This window comes from Moschus berezovskii, chromosome 12, assembly GCF_049115385.1.
Source record: "Moschus berezovskii isolate FMDL1 chromosome 12, NW_MosBer_1.0, whole genome shotgun sequence".
Lineage (NCBI taxonomy): Eukaryota > Metazoa > Chordata > Mammalia > Artiodactyla > Moschidae > Moschus > Moschus berezovskii.
Window position 1 is genome coordinate 16,100,121 of NC_142471.1, and position 25,308 is coordinate 16,125,428.

A 25,308-nucleotide genomic window follows, 5' to 3' on the forward strand; every position below is an offset into this window, starting at 1 on the left:
CAACCCATGTCTCTGGCATCTCCTGCATTGGCAGGGGGATTCTTTACCACTAAGACACCTGGGAACCCGAGAAGGGACTTTATGCCTTTCAAAATTACGAGCCCTGATGTTCTTGTGTTAATCTATTTTTGACAATAAAATATCAGAGGCAGGAAGATGTTTAAAGAAGAATACAAAACACCCCAAATCTACCTCAGAGGCATTTCACTTCCATTCCCCAGGTATCCCCTCCTCCTATTCCTTCTTTCATGACAAGGTGATGAGAAGGGCCTTCCTATACTACAGTCAACCTTTCAAAGATCCATACACCCAGTCTGCCAGGAAATAATACAAAATATAATCAGGGACAAAGGGGAAAAAATCAGGACTGTGGTCGGTCACATTCCCTTTCAGAATTCAGCTCACTGGTCCAGGATCAGTGCATGGGGGAATACACCTAACGCGACTTCCTTGCAATCTTTCATTATGCCCACTAATAATTTTTTATGCTAAATAAATGAAACAGTTCTTGGCTTAATATGTAAATGTTTTCATGCCCTAGGAGTTCTTTTCTTCTCTCTTTTCCCCTTTTTGTTCCTTCGAATCTTTTCCATCTTAAGACTATCACTGAGGAATACTTTACTTTTCCAGGGGTTAGAGTTGTTTTCCTTTCTGGTTGGAGACTAGAATCGCAAAAAATGTTACTTAAGGTAACTTTATCAAATTGTATTGTCAGAAACTTTGCTTAGAAGTGTTTAATCCCTCTGATGTGAAATGTAGACTCTACCCAAGGAATGTACTTTATAACATTAAAAAGCTGAAAATAATGGTACAAAATACCTCCAAATGAAATAATAGTAGAAAAATTTCCAAATTACATGGGATTTAAAAAAAAAAATCTGGATTAAAAAGAATAAAGAGGAAGACAGTCTCTATGCTCTAGTGATTTTTAAAAAGAGGTTGATTACTTCATAGAAGTCAGTATTATCATCAATCTGTTAATGATCAGAATTGAGAGGGCAAATTTATTGTGCTTGTTCTGAAAAAAGTGATTTTTTTGATCATCACATAGCAAAGAGAGGAAATGGATACTACTAGAAAATAAATCCTCTAGCCATTTCTAGTTTACATTATAGAACAGTAGAATGAGATCACAGCATTATAATCAACACCTATATTTATTGAGCATTTACTACATTCCAGGCACTGTTTGGTGCTTTACAAGTATAATTCTCACAACAACCTTATAGAATAGAATGGCTATCTCCATTTCAGGATAAAGAAAACCCAGTTCACAGTGGTAGAATAAGTAGCTTGAGATCACTTAGAACATGGGGAATATTGGATTTAAAATCAGTTGGTTTGACTCCAGAGTCCTGCTTTTACTACTGCCAAATTCTGTGTTACTGAACAAATACAACAAGAAATCGGTAAATGAAACGTCAGCGCTGGGAAGGCAGGGGTTTTTCTCTGTCTCGTTCCATATCCGGCACCCAGAACAAGGCCTAGCACATAGTAGGTGCTCAATAAATGTCTGTGATGAACGCTCAGTGATTGCCCTTGGAGAAAGGAACTCTACTACTGGAGGAAGAAGCGGGGAAGACTTACTTTTCATGGTAAACTCTTGTACCTTGGGAATTTTACACCATGTACATCTATCACCTATTCAAAAAATGAATAAAATTAACAAAACAAAACAAAATACAGGGACTGCAAATAAGCCATATAGGTTGTGTATTCCATACACCGGGAAAGGTATTTTGACGTATGTCCGTCTGCCACGTAGACACTGAGACGCGTATGTGTACCAGCAAGTATCCAGCAAACACAGAAAGGAAACAATATGATATTTAACTGGCTTGCTCCTTTAAAGAGATGGAAGAGGAGAAACGAAACGACGAGGCAGGAAGAAGGGGAGGCACATTATTAGCATGGTACTTCTGGTTGCTTCCCAATGTTCTAAAGCAGTGGTTCTAACCTGGGGATGCTTTCGAATCACCTGAAAACTTGCATTTCTGACAAGTTCCCAAGTGAATCTGACGCTGCTGGTCTGGGGAATACACTTTGAGAACTACTGGTCTAAAGGCTCCTAATAAATAAATGCCAGCGATGTAACGGCAGTACTGATCATAGAGCTTCAATGTCTGTTTTCCTAGTGGCTATTGCTGCTGCTAAGTCGCTTCAGTCATGTCTGACTCTGTGCAACCCCATAGACGGCAGCCGACCAGGCTCCACCGTCCCTGGGATTCTCCAGGCAAGAACACTGGAGTGGGTAGTGGCTATTACTAGCATAATTAAAATATCAGCTTCAGCAAGTGAATTCAAGGAATGAGTGCAGTGTTTCTCAAATTAAAAGGGATATATTTTATCAAGTGTGGTGTTTCTCAAATTTCATGGAACCGTGTGAAAATGCAGACACTGATTCCATAGGTCTGGCATAGGCCCTGAGATTCTGCACGAATAACAAGCCCCCAGGTGACCTGTACCCTACTCTGGGTGGTGAGACAGGGAATGCTGGGCAAGGGCCTATGTTAGGAGTGAAGCCAACTACTGCCTTTGAGGTATTATTTAGTCTCTAGTAATGGAGATAAGGCCAAGATGCAAACAAAGATACAAATCCTGTACTTCTCTTGCTGGTTCCCAAAGATTTACTGCTTTGCATGCCCTGCACACTGTGCTTGAATGTCTCGCTTAATCCTCAACCCTATGTAGCAGGTTCTATTATCTCCGGTTTATGGATGAGAAAACAGATTCAGAGTTACTATTCAAAACTCACACATTTAATTAGCGGTGGAATCTGGATTGGAACCCACAAGGTCAGATTGCAAAGCCCAGGTGACTTCTCCACCGCACCACCAGGACAGAGGTGTGTGAAAGGCATTACAAAGTATTACAGGAGCACAAAGGAAGGGGGTAGCCCTGGACTGTGGATCTGGCAGATGCGGAATGGAGGCTGTGTGAGAAAAGGTAGGAAGAGAAGGCAGAAGCAGGAAGTTGGCTATCCCAGGCCACAGGATACGCCTAGCGGGACAGAATGCTAGAGACTGACAAGCAGCTGGCTTTACTAAACTCACAGGCAACTGAGTTGCAGGAAATGGGTTGGTTTGGGTTAGATTTTTAGGGTCCTTGAAGTTGATTATAGACTAATAGTTGTCATCCAAGTGACAAAAAACATAAACTCATCAGTGGGTGACAATGCAATGTCAACTCACACTGTTTTGTTGTTGCTGTTTTAAACTGAAGACCTAAATGCTCCGAGCTCTCCCTCTTCCTCTAGTACTCACCTGGCCTAATTCTAATCCTATAGCAGGAAGAATACAGACACTTGTATCCATCTGATAAAAAAAAAAAAAGAGGGACTGCCATTTATTGAGCACCTATTTTATGTTGATCACTGCTTTAAATATTTTATGGATATGTTAACTTATTTTCATCTTTCCCGAAATTCCACAGTATTATTAACACCTTCAGAGACAAATAAAGACAGGTAACACACAGCCTATTTTATGCTTTTGAAGGTTCAAATAAGGGACATAAATACCCAGGTAATTTTAAAGAGAAAATCTTTTCCATCCATTCAAAACCTTATAATAGGATGTCTACCTCCCCTAATGTTTAGACAGTACATTTTCATCAAGAAGGATCCAAATGACTCTGTTTGATCATGGTTTTCCCTCAACCTCCCAATATTTGCATTCTCAAAAATCAGAGAAGCTGGAGTACAAAGGAAGAGGAATATGGCAGTATGAGGACGCTGATCCAAGGAAGCTTCCATAAGCCTCTGTCCTTCTCCATCAGAGGGCAGACAGACTGAAAACCACAATCACAGAAAACTAACCAATCTAATCACATGGACCACAGCCTTGTCTAACTCAATGAAACCATGAGCCATGCCATGTAGGGCCACCCAAGATGGACGGGACATGGTGGAGAATTCTGACAAAATGTGGTCCACTGGAAAAGGGAATTGCAAAGCACTTCAGTATTCCTGCCTTGAGAACACCATGAAAAATATGAAAAGGCAAAAAGATCGGACACTGAGAGATGAACTCCCCAAGTTGGTAGGTGCCAATATGCTACTGAAGATCAGTGGAGAAATACACAGAAAGAATGAAGGGATGGAGCCAAAGCAAAAACAGCACCCAGCTGTGGATGTGACCGGTGATGGAACCAAGGTCCGATGTTGCAAAGAGCGATATTGCATAGGAACGTGGAATGTTAGGTCCACGAATCAAGGGAAATTGGAAGTGGTCAAACAGGACATGGCAAGAGTGAACGTCAACATTTTAGGAATCAGTGAACTAAAATGGACTGATATGGGTGAATTTAACTCAGATGACCATCATATCTACTACTGTGGGCAGGAATCCCTTAGAAGAAATGGAGTAGCCATCATGGTCAACAAAAGAGTCCAAAATGCAGTACTTGGATGCAATCTCAAAAACGACAGAATGATCTCTGTTCTTTTCCAAGACAAACCATTCAATATCACAGTAATCCTAGTCTATTTCCCGACCAGTAATGCTAAAGAAGCTGAAGTTGAACGGTTCTATGAAGACCTACAAGACCTTCTAGAACTAACACCTAAAAAACATGCTCTTCTCATTACAGGGGACTGGAATGCAAAAGTAGGAAGTCAAGAAACACTAGGACTAACAGGTAAATTTGGCCTTGGAGCACGGAATGAAGCAGGGCAAAGGCTAACAGAGTTCTGCTTAGAGAACACACTGGTCATAGCCAACACTCTCTTCCAACAACACAAGAGAAGGCTCTACATATGGACATCACCAAAATCAAAATTATTATATTCTTTGCAGCTAAAGATGGAGAAGTTCTATACAGTCAGCAAAAACAAGACCAGGAGCTGACTGTGGCTCAGATCATGAACTCCTTATTGCTAAACTCAGACTTAAATTGAAGAAAGTAGGGAAACCAGCAGACCATTCAAGTATGACCTAAATAAAATCCCTAACAATTATACAGTGGAAGTGAGAAATAGATTAAAGGACTAGATCTGATAGAGTGCCTGACGAACTCTGGACGGAGGATTATGACACTGGAAAAGAGACATGGATCAAAACCATCCCCAGGAAGAAGAAATGCAAAAAAGGCAAAAAGGCTGTCTGAGGAGGCCTTACAAATAGCTGTGAAAAGAAGAGAAGCAAAAGGCAAATGAGAAAAGGGAAGATATACCCATTTGAATGCAGCGTTCCAAAGAATAGCAAGGAGAGATAAGAAAGCCTTCCTCAGCGATCAATGCAAAGAAATAGAGGAAAACAATAGACTGGGAAAGATTACAGATCTCTTCAAGAAAATTAGAGATAACAAGGAAACATTTCATGCAAAGATGGGCTCAATAAAGGATAGAAACGATAGGGACCTAACAGAAGCAGAAGATATTAAGAAGAGGTGGCAAGAATACACAGAAGAACTGTACAAAAAAGATCTTCATGACCCAGTTAATCACGATGGTGGGATCACTCACCTAGAGCCAGACATCCTGGAATGAGAAGTCAAGTGGGCCTTAGGAAACATCACTACGAATGAAGCTAGGTGGAGGTGATGGAATTCCAGTTGAGCTATTTCAAATACTGAAAGATGCTGCAGTGAAAGTGCTGCACTCAATATGCCAGCAAATTTGGAAAACTCACCGGTGACCACAGATCTGGAAAAGGTCAGTTTTTACTCCAATCCCTAAGAAAGGCAATGCCAAAGAATGCTCAAATTACCGCACAATTGCACTCATCTCACATGCTAGCAAACTAATGCTCAAAATTCTCCAAGACAGGATTCAACAGTACATGAACCGTGAACTTCCAGAGGTTCAAGCTGCATTTAGAAAAGGCAGAGGAACCAGAAATCAAATTGCCAACATCCACTGCATCATCAAAAAAGCAAGAGAGTTCCAGAAAAACATCTACTTCTGTTTTATTGACTATGTCAAAGCCTGTGACTGTGTGGACCACAACAAACTGGAAAATTCTTCAACAGATGGGAATACCAGACCACCTGACCTGCCTCTTGAGAAATCTGTATGCAGGTTAAGAAGCAACAGTTAGAACTGGACATGAAACAACAGACTGGTTCCAAATAGGAAAAGGAGTATGTCAAGGCTATATATTGTCACTGTGCTTATTTAACTTATACTCAGAGCACATCATGAGATACACTGGGCTGGATGAAGCGCAAGCTGGAATCAAGATTGCTGGGGAGAAATATCAATAACCTCAGATATGCAGATGACACCACCCTTATGTTAGACAGTGAAGAAGAACCAAAGAGCCTCTTGATGAAGGTAAAAGAGGAGAGTGAAAAAGTTGGCTTAAAGCTCAACATTCAGAAAACTAAGATCATGGCATCCGGTCCTATCATTTCATGCCAAATAGGTGGACAAACAGTGGAAACAGTGAGAGACTTTATTTTTGGGGCCTCCAAAATCACAGCAGATGGTGACCGCAGCCATGAAGTTAAAAGATGCTTACTCCTTGGGAGAAAAGTTATGACCAAACTAGACAGCATATTAAAAAGCAGAGACGTTACTTTGCCAACAAAGGTCCATCCATAGTCAAGGCTATGGTTTTTCCAGTAGTCAGGTATGGATGTGAGAGTTGGACTATAAAGAAAGCTGAGTGCCAAAGAATTGATGCTTTTGAACTGTGGTGTTGGAGAAGACTTTTTGAGAGTCCCTTGGACAGCAAGGAGATAACCAGTCCATCCTAAAGGAAATCAGTCTTGAATATTCATTGGAGAGACTATGTTCAAGTTGAAACTCTAATACTTTGGCCAACTGGTGCGAAGAGCTGACTCATTTGAAAAGACCCTGATGCTGGGAAAGACTGAAGGTGGGAGGAGAAGGGGACAACAGAGGATGAGATGGTTGGATGGCATCATTGACTCAATGGACATGAGTTTGAGTGAACTCCAGGAGATTTGATGGACAGGGAGGCCTGGCGTGCTGCAGTCCATGGGGTCGCAAAGAGTCAGATACGACTGAGCGACTGAAATGATGGAACTGAACTGATCCACTCAAAGTGAAGTGAGAATCACTCAGTCTTGTCTGACTCTTTGCGAACCCATGGACCATTCAGTCCATGGAATTCTCCAGGCCAGAACACTGGCGTAGGTAGCTGTTCCCTTCAAACTCTAGTTCTAAAAGTCTAATTCTGATTCACACAATAAACAAGTGGAAAGTTACTTAGATTCCAGATCAGTATGCATCTCATCATTCATTTTGCGTTTGGAGGAAGAGCTTGTATTAAGCAAGGATCCCTGTGCATTTCCTTCTCAAAAGGTGTGAGAGCAATGGGGAAAGCTGAGAGACTGTTAGATGAGCAAGGGTGGCATAGGTGGTCTCTAGAGTGTGTGTCATTTTAAAGAATTAGTGTACCTCTCATGGGAGGGCCACCTGCTATCTTTCTTTCTTTTCTTTCTTTCCCAATTCCAGGTGCTGGTAAGACCCTGACTTCATAGGTGGCCAGGAAGGAACTGGGCTCAATGGCAAAGTTTGAGCATCTCTTAAGCAATGACAAGAACAGGTTGCCGTTATGGCACAAAACAAATGACTTTTCTATTCAGGCTGATTTTTTTTTTAGTACAAAGTCAGTGTGACTCTCTGCTCTTACACATTATTCTGTTCTTTGTGGCTAGATGTACCTCTTTCTAAAAACTATATTGCAGTTTACTATTCCTTAATCCAAGTGAGATACAGTTTCCAAAGTAAGGACACATGACTCAGTGTTGGAAGCTTTCCAGATGGAGCAATGAAAAACATCCCCTGTGATCTTGGTTGGGTTAATAAGCAAACCCATCCCAGAAAGGAAAAAGAATTCTGTGTCTTTCCTGTGAAGAGCTAGAAAAAGACAACGCTGGGGCAGACACTATAATTTTTTCCTATTTTTATCAATACTCCTTAACCCTAGTCCAGAAATTGCTGTCAGTCACCTGAGGAAGATTAGACGTTACAATGACTTGGGTCAAATGGACATTAAAGAACAGAGACAGAATGCAGGTTGATGGGAGTTCAGGGTTAGTTACACTGACCTTATTGGCTAAAATCTACGCCGCTTTTAAATAAGACCAGACAATGAGTAGCCACAAAGTAATACTGGGAAATCAGACACTAAAATGGTTTTCACTTACGGAGAAATTACATTGCTAAATTCAAGGTGGCTGCATCATGCCAGTAAGTCCCTTCTGTTCATTCTTTCTTAGCAATTCATTTAGACTCAGCCCCACATCCAGACCTCATTGATCCTGGCTCTTCATTATGTATGTACATAAGGACTGTGTGCAAAGCACCAGAGACGCTCACCACCCTCAGGTATAAAGCAGGACGGGCATCGTGTCTACTCTGGGGGCTTGAATCTGGTCCCTTCTCCTCTTACACCTAGACCACTTTTCCCTGTGCAGAGCAGCAAACACCAGTTATTAATCTGCGTTCTATCTCCTACCTCTACCTAAAAGGTGTATACGTACAAGGGAAAGACAGCCTGCGGTCAGTTCTCAGCCTCAGTGTGCTTCTGGCCCAGGTGCTTGGACCACCTGTTGCCACGTGTAACATCTTCCCATTCTCCAACCTCCGCTGTGCCCAGCCCTCTGCCACCACCCTGCCTTTCCCTGGCCAAGCATTCTCCGTGCTGATTTCCCCCAGTGTCACCCTCCACTTCTGGTTCTCTCTGTAGTAAGAGTCCAATTTGGGGGATGCGGGCAGGGGTGGTCACATGAGGACCCACTTCCCCATGAAGAAGCTCAGACTTTCCGAGTAGATGAGCAGAGACTAAAAGAAGTGGGAGTGGGAAGGAATCATATTCAAAATTACAACTTGTTAGAGTGAATGAAAAAACCACCTATTGTACTTAATCAATAAGCATGCTAATTCCCTGTCAGCTCTTAACTGACCCCTGTTCCCTTTCATGCCATAGACTGCTCCAGCCCCTCATCTGTCCCAGCTTCTAGGGGAAAAAAACAACTGTATGAGAACTACTTATTCTGGGTCTGTGTCCATATTATGAACATGGCAGCTGCTGTGGTCATCAGGGATTCCCAAATGGCCTGTGCTCATCTAACTGGACCGTCCCAGGGGAGTCTCTCCCATGGACGGCATCCACTAGAGCTCACTCTTCTGGCTTTCTCTCTCCGTGTTCACCACTCCCTCTGGCATTCCTCTTCCTCTCAAATATCAGTGTGCCCAGAGTCTCCCATTCCTCCTTGTGCCCTGCCCTGGGGTCCTCAGCCAGGTCAGTGCCCAGCTCCCCTGCCTCATGCTGAAGTCTTCTGTGAGCTCTTCTGGTCTCTGATGCTTTGACCCTGAACTTAGAACACTTCTTTCCAGTCCCCTCCCTTCACCCCAGCCCCCAAACTCCTGTTTGTTCAGATTCTGTCTGTTCCATAAAATTCATCCTTCTTGAGGCCTCCAGTCATCTCCCCTTCTTTTGAATTTTCTTGTTACTTTCATATGTTCTCTTACAGCATCTCACTGAAAGTAGAAAAAAAACCTAAATTCAAATTACAGTTTCATTGGCTATGTGAACCTGAACAAGTATATTGAATCCCCCTTTAGACTTGGATTCCTTAATGCAAGTGAGGGCTAATAAAACTTTAGATTAGGGCTTTGAATTAGGACTAAATGTAAACTAGTAGTAAGAATAGCACCAAAACTGCTCTCAACTACTTTCAGAAGATTAAGTAAAATAAAGTACCTTGTAACTAACATTCACAGAGATGTCTGGGTTAACCTTTATCAGTTCAGTTCAGTCACATCCGACTCTCTGCGACCCCATGGACTGCAGCACGCCAGGCCTCCCTGTCCATCATCAACTCTTGGAGCTTACTCAAACTCATGTCCATTGAGTGAGTGATGCCATCCAACCATCTCATCCTCTGTCTTCCCCTTCTCCCGCCTTCAATCTTTCCCAGCATCATGGTCTTACAAATGTCAGTTCTTTGCATCATGTGGCCAAAGCACTGGAGTTTCTGCTTCAGCATTAGTCTTTCCAATGAATATTCAGGACTGATTTCCTTTAGGATGGACTGGTTGGATCTCCATGCTGTCCAAGGGACTCTCAAAGAGTCTTCTCCAACAGCACAGTTCAAAAGCATCAATTCTTTGGCGCTCAGCTTTCTTTATAGCTCAACTCTCACATCCATATGTGACTACTGGAAAAATCATAGCTTTGACTAGACGGACCTTGTTGGCAAAGTAATGTCTCTGCTTTTTAATATACTGTCTAGGTTGGTCATAACTTTTCTTCCAAGGAGCAAGCATCTTTTAATTTCATGGCTGCAGTCACCATCTGCAGTGATTTTGGAACCCCCAAAAATAAAGTCTATTACTGTTTCTACTATTTCTCCACCTATTTGCCATGAAGTAATAGGACCGGATGCCATGATCTTAGTTTGCTGAATGTTGAGTTTTAAGCCAGCTTTTTCACTCTCCTCTTTCACTTTCATCAAGAGGCTCTTTAGCTCTTTTTCGCGTTCTGCCATAAGGGTGGTGTCATCTGCATATCTGAGGTTATTGATATTTCTCCCTGCAATCTTGATTCCAGTTTGTGCTTCATCCAGCCCTGCATTTCTCATGATGTACTCAGCATATAAGTTAAATAAGCAGGGTGACAATATACAGCCTTGACTTACTCCTTTCCCAATTTGGAACCATTCTGTTGTTCCATGTCCAGTTGCTTGTTAACCTGCATACAGATTTCTCAAGAGGCAGGTCAGGTGGTTTGGTATTCCCATCTCTTTCAGAATGTTCCAGAGTTTGTTGTGATCCACACAGTCAAAGGCTTTGGCATAGATAATAAAGCAGAAATAGATGTTTTTCTGGAACTCTTTTGCTTTCCGATGATCCAATGGATGTTTGTAATTTGATCTCTGGTTCCTCTGCCTTTTCTTAATGCAGCTTGAACATCTGGAAGTTCACGGTTCACGAACTGTTGAAACCTGGCTTGGAGAATTTTGAGCAGTACTTTGTTAGCGTGTGAGATGAGTGCAATTGTGCGGTAGTTTGAGCATTCCTTGGCATTGCCTTTCTTTGGGACTGGAAAAAAACCTGACCTTTTCCCATCCTGTGACCACTGCTGAGTTTTCCAAATTTGCTGGTATATTGAGTGTAACACTTTCACAGCATCATCTTTCAAGATTTGAAATAGCTCAACTGGAATTCCATCACCTCCACTAGCTTTGTTCATAGTGATGCTTCCTAAGGCCCATTTGACTTCTCATTCCAGATTGTCTGGCTCTAGGTGAGTGATCACACCATTGTGGTAATCTGGGTCGTGAAGATCTTTTTTGTGTAGTTCTTCTGTGTATTCTTGCCACCTCTTCTTAATATCTTCTGCTTCTGTTAGGTCCGTACCATTTCTGTCCTTTATTGTGCCCATCTTTGAATGAAATGTTCCCTTGGTATCTCAGATTTTCTTGAAGAAATCTCTAGTCTTTCCCATTCTATCGTTTTCCCCTGTTCCTTTGCAGTGATCACTGAGGAAGGCTTTCTTAACTCTCTGTGCTAACCTTTATACATTATCTCATTTACAACTTACAATAATCCGATTGTTTTAGGACTCTTATCTAAATTACCTGGATGTTAGAGGTTAGAGATTGGGATTTCACTATAAGCCCCTGCACTGATTTGTGTGACCCTGACCAAGGTCTTTAACCTTGCTTGAACTTATTTTCACATCTATAAAATGGGGATACCAATGGAAAAGGAGTACGTCAAGGTTGCATATTGTCACCCTGCTTACTTAACTAATATGCAGAGTACATCATGAGGAACGCTGGGCTGGAAGAAGCACAAGCTGGAATCAAGATTGCTGGGAGAAATATCAATCACCTCAGATATGCAGGTGACACCACCCTTATGGCAGAAAGTGAAGAGGAACTAAAAAGCCTGTTGATGAAAGTGAAAGAGGAGAGTGAAAAAGTTGGCTTGAAGCTCAACATTCAGAAAACAAAGATCATGGCATCTGGTCCCATCACTTCATGGGAAATAGATGGTGAAACAGTGGAAGCAGTGTCAGACTTTATTTTTTGGGGCTCCAAAATCACTGCAGATGCTGATTGCTGCCATGAAATTTAAAGATGCTTACTCCTTGGAAGGAAAGTTATGTCCAACTTTTTATAGCATATTAAAAAGCAGAGACATTACTTTGCCCACCAAGGTTCATCTAGTCAAGGCTATGGTTTTTCCCGTGGTCATGTATGGATATAAGAGTTGGACTGTGAAGAAAGCTGATCGCTGAAGAATTGATGCTTTTGAACTGTGGTGCTGGAGAAGACTCTTGCGAGTCCATTGGACTGCAAGGAGATCCAACCAGTCCATTCTAGAGGAGATCAATCCTGGGTGTTCATTGAAAGAACTGATGCTAAAGCTGAAACTCCAATACTTTGGCCACCTCATGTGAAGAGTTGACTCAGTGGAAAATGCTGGGAGGGATTGGGGGCAGGAGGAGAAGGGGACAACAGAGAATGAGATGGCTGGATGCCATCACCGACTCGATGGACATGAGTTTGAGTGAACTCTGGGAGTTGGTGATGGACAGGGAGGCCTGGCGTGCTGTGATTCATGGGGTCGCAAAGAGTCGGACACGACTGAGCGACTGTACTGAATGGCTCTAAATTAGAGGGTCACTGTGAGGCTTAAACAACATGGTACATGAAATGTATGGTGTTTAACGCCTAGAACATAGAAAGGGCTCAATAAATATAAGTACCTTGTGTGTGTCGTTGAACCTGGGTGGTGCTGGGGTGGGGCTGGGGAAGGACAGAGGCAGGTAAATGTGGGCAGCACTCCCCTGAGTGAGGCCTCCTATGTATGTGTCCTAAGAGCTCTGATGGTGACAAAGACAGCTCTGCTTCCATGGCGCTAACAGCCTACTTTGAAAGAACATAAAATTAATCCCAAGTTGGCAAATGACAGTCTGGGCAAAATCCAGTCCCTGCCTGTTTTTGTAAATCAAGTTTTATTGCCCACATCCCTGCTCATTTGTTCTATTAGCTATTGGGGCTACAATGGCAGAGTTGAACAGTTAGGACACAGACCATGTGGCCTGAAAAATTGAAAATATTAACTGTTGGCCCTTGCCAGAACAAGTTTGCTTTTCTGAAACTGATGACTAATATATTGAGAGAAGTATTAGTATTAGGAAGAAATCAAAAAGTATGACTGCGAGAATGCAAAAGAGGAACCAGAGGCCATATTTACACAGGATTCACTGACCACGGAAAAGGGTGTGAGTTTTACTTTAAGTACATTGTAAAGCCTTGGGAAGTTTTTATTTTACTGTTGTATTTGTACTAGTTTGGGGGTGTATGTGTATTATTTAGAAGAGGTGGCTACTTTTATTTTGAAGTACAGCAACTGTGCAAATGAATATATGACATGCAACATACATTTTAAGAGACTGCTATAAAACAAATACCACAGAGGTTAAGAAATAGAACATCAGCACCCCAGAAGCTGCCACCCACATTCTTATCCCATCACAGCCTCCTTCTGCCGCCTTCTGGTGTTATAATAGCTCTCTTTACAGTATTTTCCTGTTTTTTTATAGCCTCACTATCTAATTTTATAATCCTAGTTTAGTGCTACCTGGTTGTGAAGAATTCTATTGTCTTTGCATAAGCTACAACTTAGCAACTAAAATCCTAGGTTTATACCCTACAGAAATGTACATATATGGATGTGTACTAGGAAACATATATAAGGTTTATAGCAGCTTTGTTTGCAACAGCCCCACATGGGAAACAACCCATGCTTCCATCCACAGGAGGATGGATAGCCGAATTATGATCCAGGCATATGGAATAATATATCGAAATGAAAACAAATGAACTACAATTTATACAACAATATGAATGAAACTTTAAAACCTAGCTATGAGCTTCAGAGTCTCTTGAGAGTCCCTTAGACTGTAAGGAGATCAAACCAGTCAATCCTAAGGGAAATCAACCCTGAGTATTCATTGGAAGGACTGATGTTGAAGCTCCAGTACTTTGGCCACCTGATGTGAAGAGCCGACTCTTTGGAAAAGACCCTGATGCTGGGAAAGGTCGAGGGCAGGAGGAGAAGGGGGTGACAAGAGGATTAGATAGTTGGATGGTATCACTGACTCAATGGACATGAGTGTGAGCAAACTCCAGGAGACAGTGAAGGACAGGGAAGCCATGGGGTCACAAAGAGTTGCACACAACTTAGCAACTGAACAACAAATAAGCTTTGCAGGGTTTGAAGCTGGGGAATGGAAATAATGCGATCTGATTTACATTTTAAAAGACTGCTGAGGATGCTGTATAGAAAACTGAGTCTGTGGGGAAAGCACAAAGTGGAGACCTGCAAGGAGGCTTCTGCAATATTCCATGGGCGGCATGACAGTGGGTGGATTAGAGTGGTGGCAGCGGGAAGTGTAGGGATGTGGGACTTATTCTGGAAGCAGAATGGACAGATTCACTGATGGACTGGATGTAAATGTAAGAAAGGGAGACTGCACAGAACCACAGGTTTTAGCTTGGGTGATGGAGCTGTTTATTGACCTGGAGAAGGGTGGGAAGAAACACTGTTTGCAGGGTATGTTTAGGGCAGGTTGAGACATCTGTGAGATTCTGAATAGACACGTCAAGTATATGGTAGGGTAAGTGGTCAGTGTGGATGAAGATCACTAAACAATTCCAATTCCAAAGAAAGGTTACCAAAGATAGAATGGACTCTGTTTGAAAATCAAGATTTCTGTCTCAGCCCATAAGTCTTTTCCTTTAGTTGGAAATTCTTTTATATTCATGAACTATTCTTTGAGCTGTAGGTATCTCTTAGGAGAGTCATTATAAAGATGTTTACTGATTCACTATGTAGCCTAGGGCTGTCTCAGTGAGAAGGGGTATAACGGCCGGAACAGGGAGCACAGGAGGCAAATTTTCTTCCTCTTGCCGGTGCTTGGAAACCTATATACAACTATTCTTTCCTTGAGTCTCCTCTGTTTGGTTGCAGCTGTGCAAACACATACTGAAGAGCTGCTTTGCTCCAGGTCCTGTACTAGGTTCTAGGGCGACAACAGAGACTAAGATTACGTCTCTGCGTCTGGTATTTCATTTTGACTTTATTGCTGAGCGTGCTTGTTAAGTCACTTTAGGTGTGTCTAACTCTTTACAACTCTATTGACCATAGCCTGCCAGGCTCCTCTGTCTATGGGATTCTCTAAGCAAGGATATTGGAATGGGTTGCCATGCCAGAGTAGCATGCAATTATGACCTTTCTGTTTGAAAGCTCAGTTGTAAGCAGAGAAATATCAGGCAAGAAGTTAGATGTTATGATTTTACAGGTATTTATAAAATGGTAAGATTTCAAGTGAAGGGCCGTCTCTGCATAGCAACAAGGACTCCCTTGGACCACCTGGAGGCAAACTAATCTTCAAGGCTTCTTTCCAGATCTGTAAAGCTAAAAACATGACAGTTTGATGTATTTGTTAGGATGACCAGGAGATCAGGATAGTCCAAGCACTTGGTGAGAAGAGGTGCTGGAGGGCATCTCCCCAATATCTGGCTTTGTATTTCCCAAAATAATTTCTCCAACTTTTTTTAGTTTCAGATTGTGCCAAATGAAAGTCTACTTTTTCTCCCCTGATTAAGAATGCTTGGATATGTTTGCTAAAACTACTTGCTTTGAGTTCTTAAAATCCATTCTACATTATGTTTATAGCTATTTTATATGAACATGAATCTTGGTCTTTTGCCAAGATGATCAGAGGACCATCTCTTGTAGTTTCATTGGGTCTTTAAAAAAGAATGATTATTACTTTGTGACAATTTTCAATTTGTCCCTTTTCCTAAGCACACATTTTTTTGAAGCTCAAACAAAATTCAATTTTGGGTTCTAATGTAAGAACACAGTTCATGTTCCTGTAGTTATGAAGGAGATGACCTAATGCCACACTGTCAGATATGTCTTCCTGTCCCACTCTGCCACTAACCTGGTCAGGCAAGTCACACAACATTTATTTGGGTTTTACTTCTCATCAGTATAATGAAGAGCTTGGGCAACAGGATACTGATCTGCCATTTCAGTTCTTTGAAATTTGTGGTTTCTTTCCATCAGGCACTTATTTTGATGCAAAAGTGAGCCGATTACAACTCTCTCATATTGTCAGATGAAACATCAGTGCTTTATTATATCTCAAAGCTACACCTATCTGACAATTATTTTTATTTTTTTAGACTTTTAAAAATGTTTCTATAAATAACGTATCCAAAGATTTTGACCTACTACACAAAGAAAGAATCTCATTCCTAAAAAAATATATATAGATATATATACAGATTTTTATAAGAGTTTACATTCTGAGAGGCTCAAGTGTGATATCAAGCCTTTAGATTTCTACTACTTCAATCCCAAAGGGCCAGTTGATAGCAGTTTTAGTACACAAAACTTTTTTCCTGGGTCAGACAGATCTATTCTGCTTCATGAACCCCTTCTTTGCTCCTTGAGGGATCTGGAATCTGGTTTCCAGATTTTTGTATTTCCTTTAATAGGAAACTTCACAAAAAGCTGGTAGGCTGGTATTCCTATCTGACAATTATTTCTAAGTGTACTTAGACTCTTAGCATTTTCTTTTAATATTTTAGGGTCTACATTTGGTCCTGAAAGAGCTTCTGCAGTCTTATCTGAATTATAACTAAGTGGGAATTAAATAATTCTTCCCAGCAAGAGTTGTCTCACCCAGTTGTCTCAGAAACCTGTTCAGTGGAGTCCTATTTCACAGAGCTGCCTTTTGGGGGTTTTACTTTCCATGGCTTCATTCCAGTTCTCATTATGTCCCATCTGCAGTTCTGTAGATTTATTGCTATAACCCAACCCACTAGAATTTTGCAAGCTAAAATAACAGGATTATACATTCTTAAAAATTGACAAAATACATTTCCTAGGAATTTGCAATGTAAAATCACTGTTGAATCAAAGCCAATGGTGACTCTTGGGAGCAGGACTCAAACTAGAAGACAACTTGAATCTTAATCTCAGTTTTCTTCTTTTATTCCTCTCCCTCCTTTCCTTTCCTCCTTTTCCTTCTCTCTCTTCCCTCCCTCTCTCTTCTCTCCCCCAAATTTAGTTTTTTCTTTCTTTTTAATGACAAACTGAATTGCAAAACTTAAAACTCTAAGTGGTACTAGAATCAACAACATTAATTTTGCATGTATATTAATTTTATATGCATGTTTTCTGGGAAAGAAAAAAGTAGAGCATTAAGATGCCTGTGAATCAGTCTGCCCCTCCAAGTGGTCTACTTACCCCTTACCCATACAACATGTGGACTTATCACCTGCCTTAAACACGTTGCTTTATCTCTGCTGTGCTGACATGTCAACCTTTGTTCTACTCTGTAACTTGGCTCCATTGTTTCCTTAGGCCATTCACTGATAACATTTAGCCTTGTTTTTCTGAAAATTTTTTTGAGAAATTAATAAACATTGCTTTTTTTTTTTAACTTAGACTAATTTCTCATCATGGACCAAGGAAAGAGGACAAACAGAAAGCAAAAATTAAAAAGAAACGGGGAGAAAAAGAGACTACTTTTGGCACTGTTCCCTTAATATTCACTTGATTTTTATAATTCAGATTACAGTTATATTTTCCCATGTTACAAACTCATTCTTCTTGAGAAAAACTGACAGCACATTTTGCTTATTATTTTTATTTTGGAAGGACTGATGCTGAAGCTGAAGCTCCAATACTTTGGCCACCTCACGCGAAGAGTTGACTCACTGGAAAAGACTCTGATGCTGGGAGGGATTGGGGGCAGAAGGAGACGGGAACGACAGAGAGTGAGATGGCTGGATGGCATCACCGACTCGATGGACATGAGTTTGAGTGACCTTCGGGAGTTGGTGATGGTCAGAGAGGCCTGGTGTGCTGTGATTCATGGGGTCGCAAAGAGTCGGACACGACTGAGCAACTGAACTGAACTGAAAAGCTGTTGATATTCTTAGCAGCTGGGATACCTGAAGATCTTACTAATTCTCACATAAAGAGATTCACAATATGCAGTGGTTTCATGGAAATAAACATTTGTTTCCATTCAAAAGGGCTTAATGAAAGCAGCAGCACCAAGTCAGACTACAGTGGCAAAGCTCTGGCAAATTGACCAGACAAATGAGTCAGATGTAAATACTATCATTGCAGTTGTAGGGTTCCTTTTCGAATTAAACTTTCAGAATGATTTGTTGTAGGATTTGGAGTAAAATAGAAATGCTAGTGCATGCAGCAGAGAATGATACAAGTATGTGATAAAGGGCTAATGTGGTTTACTGAACCTCATGAAGGCAAAATTTAGGAACATTAGCTGACAGTAATATTAATAGGAGTTCAGTTCTGTTCAGTCACTCAGTCGTGCCCGACTCTTTGCGACCCCATGAACCACAGCACGCCAGGTCTCCCTGTTCATCACCAACTCCCAGAGTTCACTCACACGCATGTCCATCGAGTCGGTGATGCCATCCAGCCATCTCATTCTCTGTTGTCCCCTTCTCCTCCTGCCCCCAATCCCTCCCAGCATCAGAGTCTTTTCCAGTGAGTCAATTCTTCGCATGAGGTGGCCAACGTATTGGAGCTTCAGCTTTAGCATCAGTCCTTCCAACAAACACCCAGAACTGATCTACTTTAGAATGGACTGGTTGGATCTCCTTGCAGTCCAAGGGACTCTCAAGAGTCTTCTCCAGCACCACAGTTCAAAAGCATCAATTCTTCGGCGATCAATTTTCATCACAGTCCAACTCTCACATCCATACATGACCACTGGAAAAACCATAGCCTTGACTAGATGGACCTTGGTTGGCAAAGTAACGTCTCTGCTTTTTAATATGCTATTTAGGAGTTAATCAAGTATATATTATAACCTCAACAGTATTTTTATCTTCAATTATAGATTTTTAGTATCTTCTATGGACAACACAAGAGCCCTGATAGATTCTGCTTTGATCTATACCTCGAATACGGTGTTCAGTTCTGGCCACCTCAGTTGGAGATGGATACAGACAGACACACTGAAATGTACATAGGAGAATGACCATGATGGTAAGGGAACAGGGGGAGGAAGTGGCAATAATCTTGACTGAAGGCAAAAACATTGACAAGAAACATGAAAAGTGTTTTTAAATATCAGAAGGATTATTACATGAATGAGGCAGCTTTTGTTCTAAACAGTGCCAAACTGATCAGAGCCTGAGTTACTGAGTTAAAGCCTGAATCAGTGACAAAGTGCTCCATAAAATGAAGAATTTTTAAAGCCAGAGTTGTTCACAGGAATAGGCAGACTGAGAATTGGGGAACTCACATGGAGGCATTTGGGAAAAGGATCTCCTAATAGAGGTATTTCCAGCATTGGTGATGGTTGTTCAGATTGAATGACCTTTAAACAACCCCCTTTCAACATTAAATTCTACACATTATGAAGTCAAGAGCCATTTGCTCCCAGCAGCCCTTGGACACATGCAAGGGCTGAAAGATGGATAAAATGAGAACGAAAATTTGCTTGTTTATTTCCAGTTCCCAAGCTGATATAAGTCTAAAAGAAATAATTCTCATTTCTAGTTAAACAGCTAAGTGAATTATCTTCAAGAGATGCAAATTTTCTTCTTTTTGGAAATTAAGGTTTTCTGCATGTATAAGGTTGTTATATAGTCCATTCAAACTTGGCCTCTCATCAGTGCAGCTCTTTGGGGATATTCTGTTAGAAATTAGCACATTTTTAGGTCTTTGATTGTCATATTATATTTCATAACAATTTTGTTTGAAAATGTACTTTTTACATCACATTTTTTGTGTGTATGCATCTCTGTGAGACCATCATTTTCCTTTTTGCTTCTGCACATGAGAAATTACTCTGACAATGCTGCAAAAGAAAGCACTGAAATATAATATGACAGTAAGGGATATTACTCATAGAGTCCTAAAGATGATACAAATATTATCCATTGGGGGATTAACAGAAGTAAATATAGAGTTATGGTTTACAGAAAAAGAAAGAAAAATGATGAGTAGATGCCTTTAACATTTATCAAAACAACATTTACAAACAATTAGACAGGTACTTTCAAGTCCCTAAATTACCAAGTCCCTAAACTATCAAGCCATTAGCATTCCTAGGAGGGCAGTTCTGGTCACAATGCACTTACACTAGGAAGCCCCTGGTCACCAAAAAAGCTAAAGTGACTTTGGATCAGGTCAACTTTCCCACTACTTAGGTTTCCAATGAAAACTGGACAAACCAAAGAAGGAACCAATAATTACTATAAAGGTAACCTAGAGGCAAACCAGGAGTAGCTGTGCTAAGACTGATCCAAAAGAAAAAAGCAACATGAGAGATGACAAATGGAGAAGCAAAGAGACAGAACGTTGTTTGGGAGAGTCAAATGATGCAGGAAAGAAACAAAAATATATATTCTACTCTAAGTAAACCTTTAAGTAAAATGCCAACATCTGCCATCTTTATATTTATTCACTGTAAACATTTCATAATTTCATTAATATATCTACATACCATGACCTGCTTAAATGCACTGATTTTTAAGTGAGGCAGGAAACTAAAAGGTTCTTTTAAGCACATGAAGAATAGGTATAATTATCTATATTTTGTCTCTTACATGAAATCAAGATTGAAAATTTATATTTTGAAAGCAAGTTTTTTCAGGTTGGCTTTTCTTTATGAGTTCAAGATCAAAAGTAGCTTTCAGTGCAAAGCTTAGAGTACATCCTAGAATGGACACTTAAGCCCTTCCTCATAAACCTTCACTTACTTATGAAAAAAATTTTAGATGTAAACGGATTTTCTTTTCTAGATTTTCAAATGTAGGCAATCAAAATATCACGTTTCTACTTAATAGCAACAAACTGAAAGGAAGCGATCCTGATAAGTAGTGACACTTGTATTTTCAAGCTGGAAAACGGGTTCAAGGGGAGGGCACTCAGAGACCAAAAGAAGACAGTGATATCACATCCATATTGTTTAAATGATCCATTAATTAATAATCACAAGATAAAATGAAAAGTTAGTAACTCAGGGAAGGGTTACATTTCAAAGATAAGAAACGGAAGATAAAGCTGCTAGTTAGATTTTGTCACAATAAAAATTCGCAAATACCTTCTTCAACATCTGAGATATACTCGCCATCACTGAGCATTTCAGGGGCGCTGGCTTTACGAACTGCATGATTTAAGCGAACAATGTAAGTGTGAAAAACGCATTCTGTTGACACTACAACAAAACATATTAATGCTTCTAAAAACATTTCTGCAGTGAATTTCCTTCAGGAAACAAATACACAGTCACTATTTGTTACTTCAGTCTCAAAGGAGGTTTTCATACCTTCATCATCAGACATATCAAGAACTTCGTTCATCGTTTCCGGAACATTCATTTTGTGCTTCTCTATGACAGTCTAGTAACAAAAAAAGCAGTCACTTTAGTAGGAGTAAACAGCACATGTTACTGAGACTGTTCATTCCTTCCTAAATTAATCTATAGGTTTACTGTGGGACTTATGTGTGGGATTGATGAATACCCTGAAGCTCCTGGATATAAAATAACACCAAAAATACCCCTTAGTAGGTCCTCATCATATACATGGCAGAGAACGAATACAAGGTGAAAGAATTCTAGAGGCAAAGCACATCAGCTTAAAAGATCTAGGTCCTGAATAAAGTTTTTTCAAAGGAAATGAGAGAGACACTGCCTCTCCTAGCCTATTGCTACACTTTTTCATGGTCTGATAAACCTGCCACCCCACTGCACTAAAAGTCCTAGCTGAAGATAAACCAGATGAAAGGCAAGAAATATGCCTTTGTTGCTTGTGCCAAGCCAGCCACTTCTTTTGTTTTTCCTCCTATGTGTATGTTTTAATTTCTAAAACAAAATATTAAGATTTTAATACATAACTTTTACAACTATGTGTTTGCTGAAAATATTTTAGAGACAATGCATTTGCAGAATAATTTGAACATCTACAAAATCTTAAAAATGTTATATTACAGAGCAAAGGCTTTACTGAATTTTTACTTGCTCTTTAATAACTTTTTACCTAGATAGATATTACTCATTTGAAAATATGAATGACTTAATATGTTTTAGTTTTAAATTGAGTCCTCTTTTAATCTGAGCAAATGAAAGACCAGTAGTACAAGTAATGTTGAAATAAAGCATTACTTGGTATTTTTTCCAGCATGTAATACTGTAATTGAACATTTTAAAAAATAAGTATTTTATATTAGAACAGTTTTAGATTTATGCAAAAATTGTAAGGATAGTAGAGTTTTCACCCCATTTCCCGTATTATTAGCATATATTAACATGGTACGTTTGTTGCAATTAATGAGTCAATATTGATTTATTATTATTAAAGTCTATATTTTATTCAGATTTCCTTAGTTTTTGCCAAATATCCTTTTACTGATCTAGCGTCTCATCCAGGATACCATGTTCTCTTTAGTTGTCAATCTCTTTAGGCTCCTATAGCTGTGACAGTTTCTCAGACTTTCCATGTTTTTAATGACCTTGACAGTTTCAGGGTGAACTGCTCAGGTATTTTGTAGAATGTCCCTACACTGAGATTTTCTCATGTTTTTCTCATTGATTAGACTAGGGTTATATGTTTTTGGGGAGGAATATCGCATTGGAAGGACTGATGCTAAAGCTGAAACTCCAATACTTTGGCCACCTCACGCGAAGAGTTGACTCACTGGAAAAGAGTCTGATGCTGGGAGGGATTGGGGGTGGGAGGAGATGGGGACGACAGAGAATGAGATGGCTGGATGGCATCACCGACTCTGTGGACATGAGTTTGAGTGAACTCCGGGAGTTGGTGATGGACAGGGAGGCCTGGCGTGCTGTGATTCATGGGGTCGCAAAGATTCGGACATGACTGAGCGACTGAACTGAACTGAATCACCATGGTAAAATGCCATTTTCATCATATTACCTGAAGGATATATACCATCAACATGATTTACCAGTGTTGATGTACTTGGTCATCAGGCTGTTGATCAGTTTGCTTCATCATAGAGTTACTCTGCTTCCCTCACTCTCTGCACTGTTTTCTCTGGAGGGAAGTTACTATACTCAGATATACTTCAGCAGTGGGGAATCATGTTCTACCTCCTTGATGTTGAAGCATTTTCATCAATTATTTGGAATTCTTTTGACTGACAAATTTGTCTTTTCTTCTCTAGTTATTAATTTATCTGTATCAGTAAGAATGCATAGATATATGTTTTATACTTTGCACCTGTACCTCAATTCTATTTCTTTTGCTCAAATTGTTCCAGCTTTGGCCACTGGGAACTCTTTCAATGGATTCCTGTGTCCCTTTAATATTAATATATCTCATCCTTTTATATATGTGTATTTATTTCTTTACTTATTTATATGGCAGTTGTCAGGGGGAATCTTTTATGGCACTACAAGAGGTTCCAGGCTCATCCTGTATATTTCCTGCCCCAGCTCTAGATTTTTTGTCACTTCTCCAAGGAGGCCTGGTTTCCTTTATCAGAGAATGCTATTAGAAACCAACATCTGAGTGACTAAAGTGCTATGACAGAAATTTTAAACAATGCAATTTAAATAGCTTAATTCGTATGTTTTGTATATCCAGTTCAAGTGATTCAGTTTCCTATTCAACCATGACTGTAAAGCCATTAACTAAAGTACGTTTCTCAGAATTTCCATATTAAACATGGCGCTCCTATCAAAGACGTAGTCTTTTATTTTTTTGGCCAAGCTGCACCACATATGAGGTCTTAGTTCTGTACCAGGGATAGAACCCGTGCCCCTTGGCAGTGGAAGAGCAGAGTCTTGACCACTGGACCATCAAGGAAGTCCTGATGCAGTCTGATTTTTAAGGTTGCTGAAAAATTGATGTCTGCTTATGGGGACAGTGGCTGCTGGGGCTTCCACAGCTGACTGAACAAAGACCCACCTATGGTGGAGGCTGTTCTGTGTTTGCTTAGTTTAGGATCATAGACCCCCACCCTGAACTGCTTCAGTCCTGTCTGAGCTGGATGTAACTGCAAAGGGAAGGCTGAGAAGGCGGTATCTCGGCTTGAAATAATGCCTTGATACTGCAACACTGGACTCAGTCTTAGGGACTTGCGTGGACTCTTACAGTCACTGTGAAAGCTTCATTTGGTGGAGGCTCATTCACTTCACCACGCAAACTGGACCTCCTGTTAGCATGAGTCCTTTCTTTTCTCTCTGGCAGAAAATCACCTACCAAGTCAGTTAATGATGTGTGAGAAATGGTATGACTACCGTGCAGATTTTTTCACTAGGAACTGGAGCCCTAAAACACTTTTACACTTTTCTCATTACATTTCCTGAGGCTGTAACTTAACTGTCTTGGTCTGTAACTTTATTTTCTGCTAAAGCTCTTTTGACATCAAAGAAACATTTTGAACTTTCCTAATGGGCTTTCCAGGTAAAGAAAGCTAGTGATAAAGAACCTGCCTGTAATGCAGGAGACATAAAAGAAGATGCAGGTTCGATCCCTGGGTTGCGAAGGTGCGCTGGAGGAGGAAATTGCAACCCATTCCAGTATTCTGGCCTGGAGAATCCCATGGACAGAGGAGCCTGGTGGGCTACAGTCCGTGGGGTCACAAGAGTCAGACCCAACTGAAGCGACTTAGCATGGCACAGCAATGGATGAGAACGTCACTGACATTTAATCAAGTAAGATTTATATTTTGAACTATTATATCATTTTCAATCCTTTAACACTGAAATAGAAGTTTCATGTATTTATTGCAGTGGCTTCAAATCTTTTAAGCATGGTGACATCTGGCCATTGTTTAATACCTGTGCTTCTCTCCTTCCCCACTCTAGAGAGAGTTACATGGCATATCTATAAAATTAAGGTTAATAAACATTATTATTTAAACTCTTTTCTTGAGAATTTAATAATAGATTTTAAGATAATGAAATATCAAGAGTTCGATGAAAGAATAGGTGGGAATTTATTCAAACTGTCTTGAAGTTAGAAACGTGCCCTAGTTGACAACCATTGCTCTAGTTGACCAAAGCTGCTGTTTTCTCTTTAGAAAATTATAGAATTTCTCTCTTGTGATCATTAGGCTGAACTTTTGATTTTTAAAACCTGTATACAGCCAAATAACTCAACAGGCAGGAAGCTACAGGGTCCCTCGAGCCATGTTTTGTATGCAGCCCTGTGTATCCAGACTGAAGATGTGAACTATGCCTTCATGTGGAAGGTGGTCTTTGAGAAAAAGAAGCCCAGCTGATAAATCCAAGTGTTGCTGAGTCCTACACTGACATTTTATGGACTCAGTCTGGAGCCTGT

At 40.4% G+C, this 25,308-nt stretch overlaps 1 protein-coding gene across 12 annotated transcripts in view; it reads right to left on the reverse strand.

Moving 5' to 3' along the window:
• ANK3 (ankyrin 3) overlaps positions 1-25,308 on the reverse strand; it is a 765,692-nt gene that overhangs the window by 122,852 nt on the left and 617,532 nt on the right. For 8 of the 12 annotated variants that reach the window (XM_088841902.1, XM_088841899.1, XM_088841900.1 and 5 more), the window contains 3 exons: positions 21,327-21,399; positions 21,102-21,164; positions 1,588-1,641 (listed from right to left, as the gene is read on the reverse strand). In XM_088841902.1, coding sequence (XP_088698028.1) covers positions 1,588-1,641; positions 21,102-21,164; positions 21,327-21,399 — 190 coding nt within the window. The remainder of the gene's footprint in view (positions 1-1,587; positions 1,642-21,101; positions 21,165-21,326; positions 21,400-25,308) is intronic. The other 4 variants (XM_088841907.1, XM_088841905.1, XM_088841906.1 and 1 more) reach the window with 3 other exon arrangements.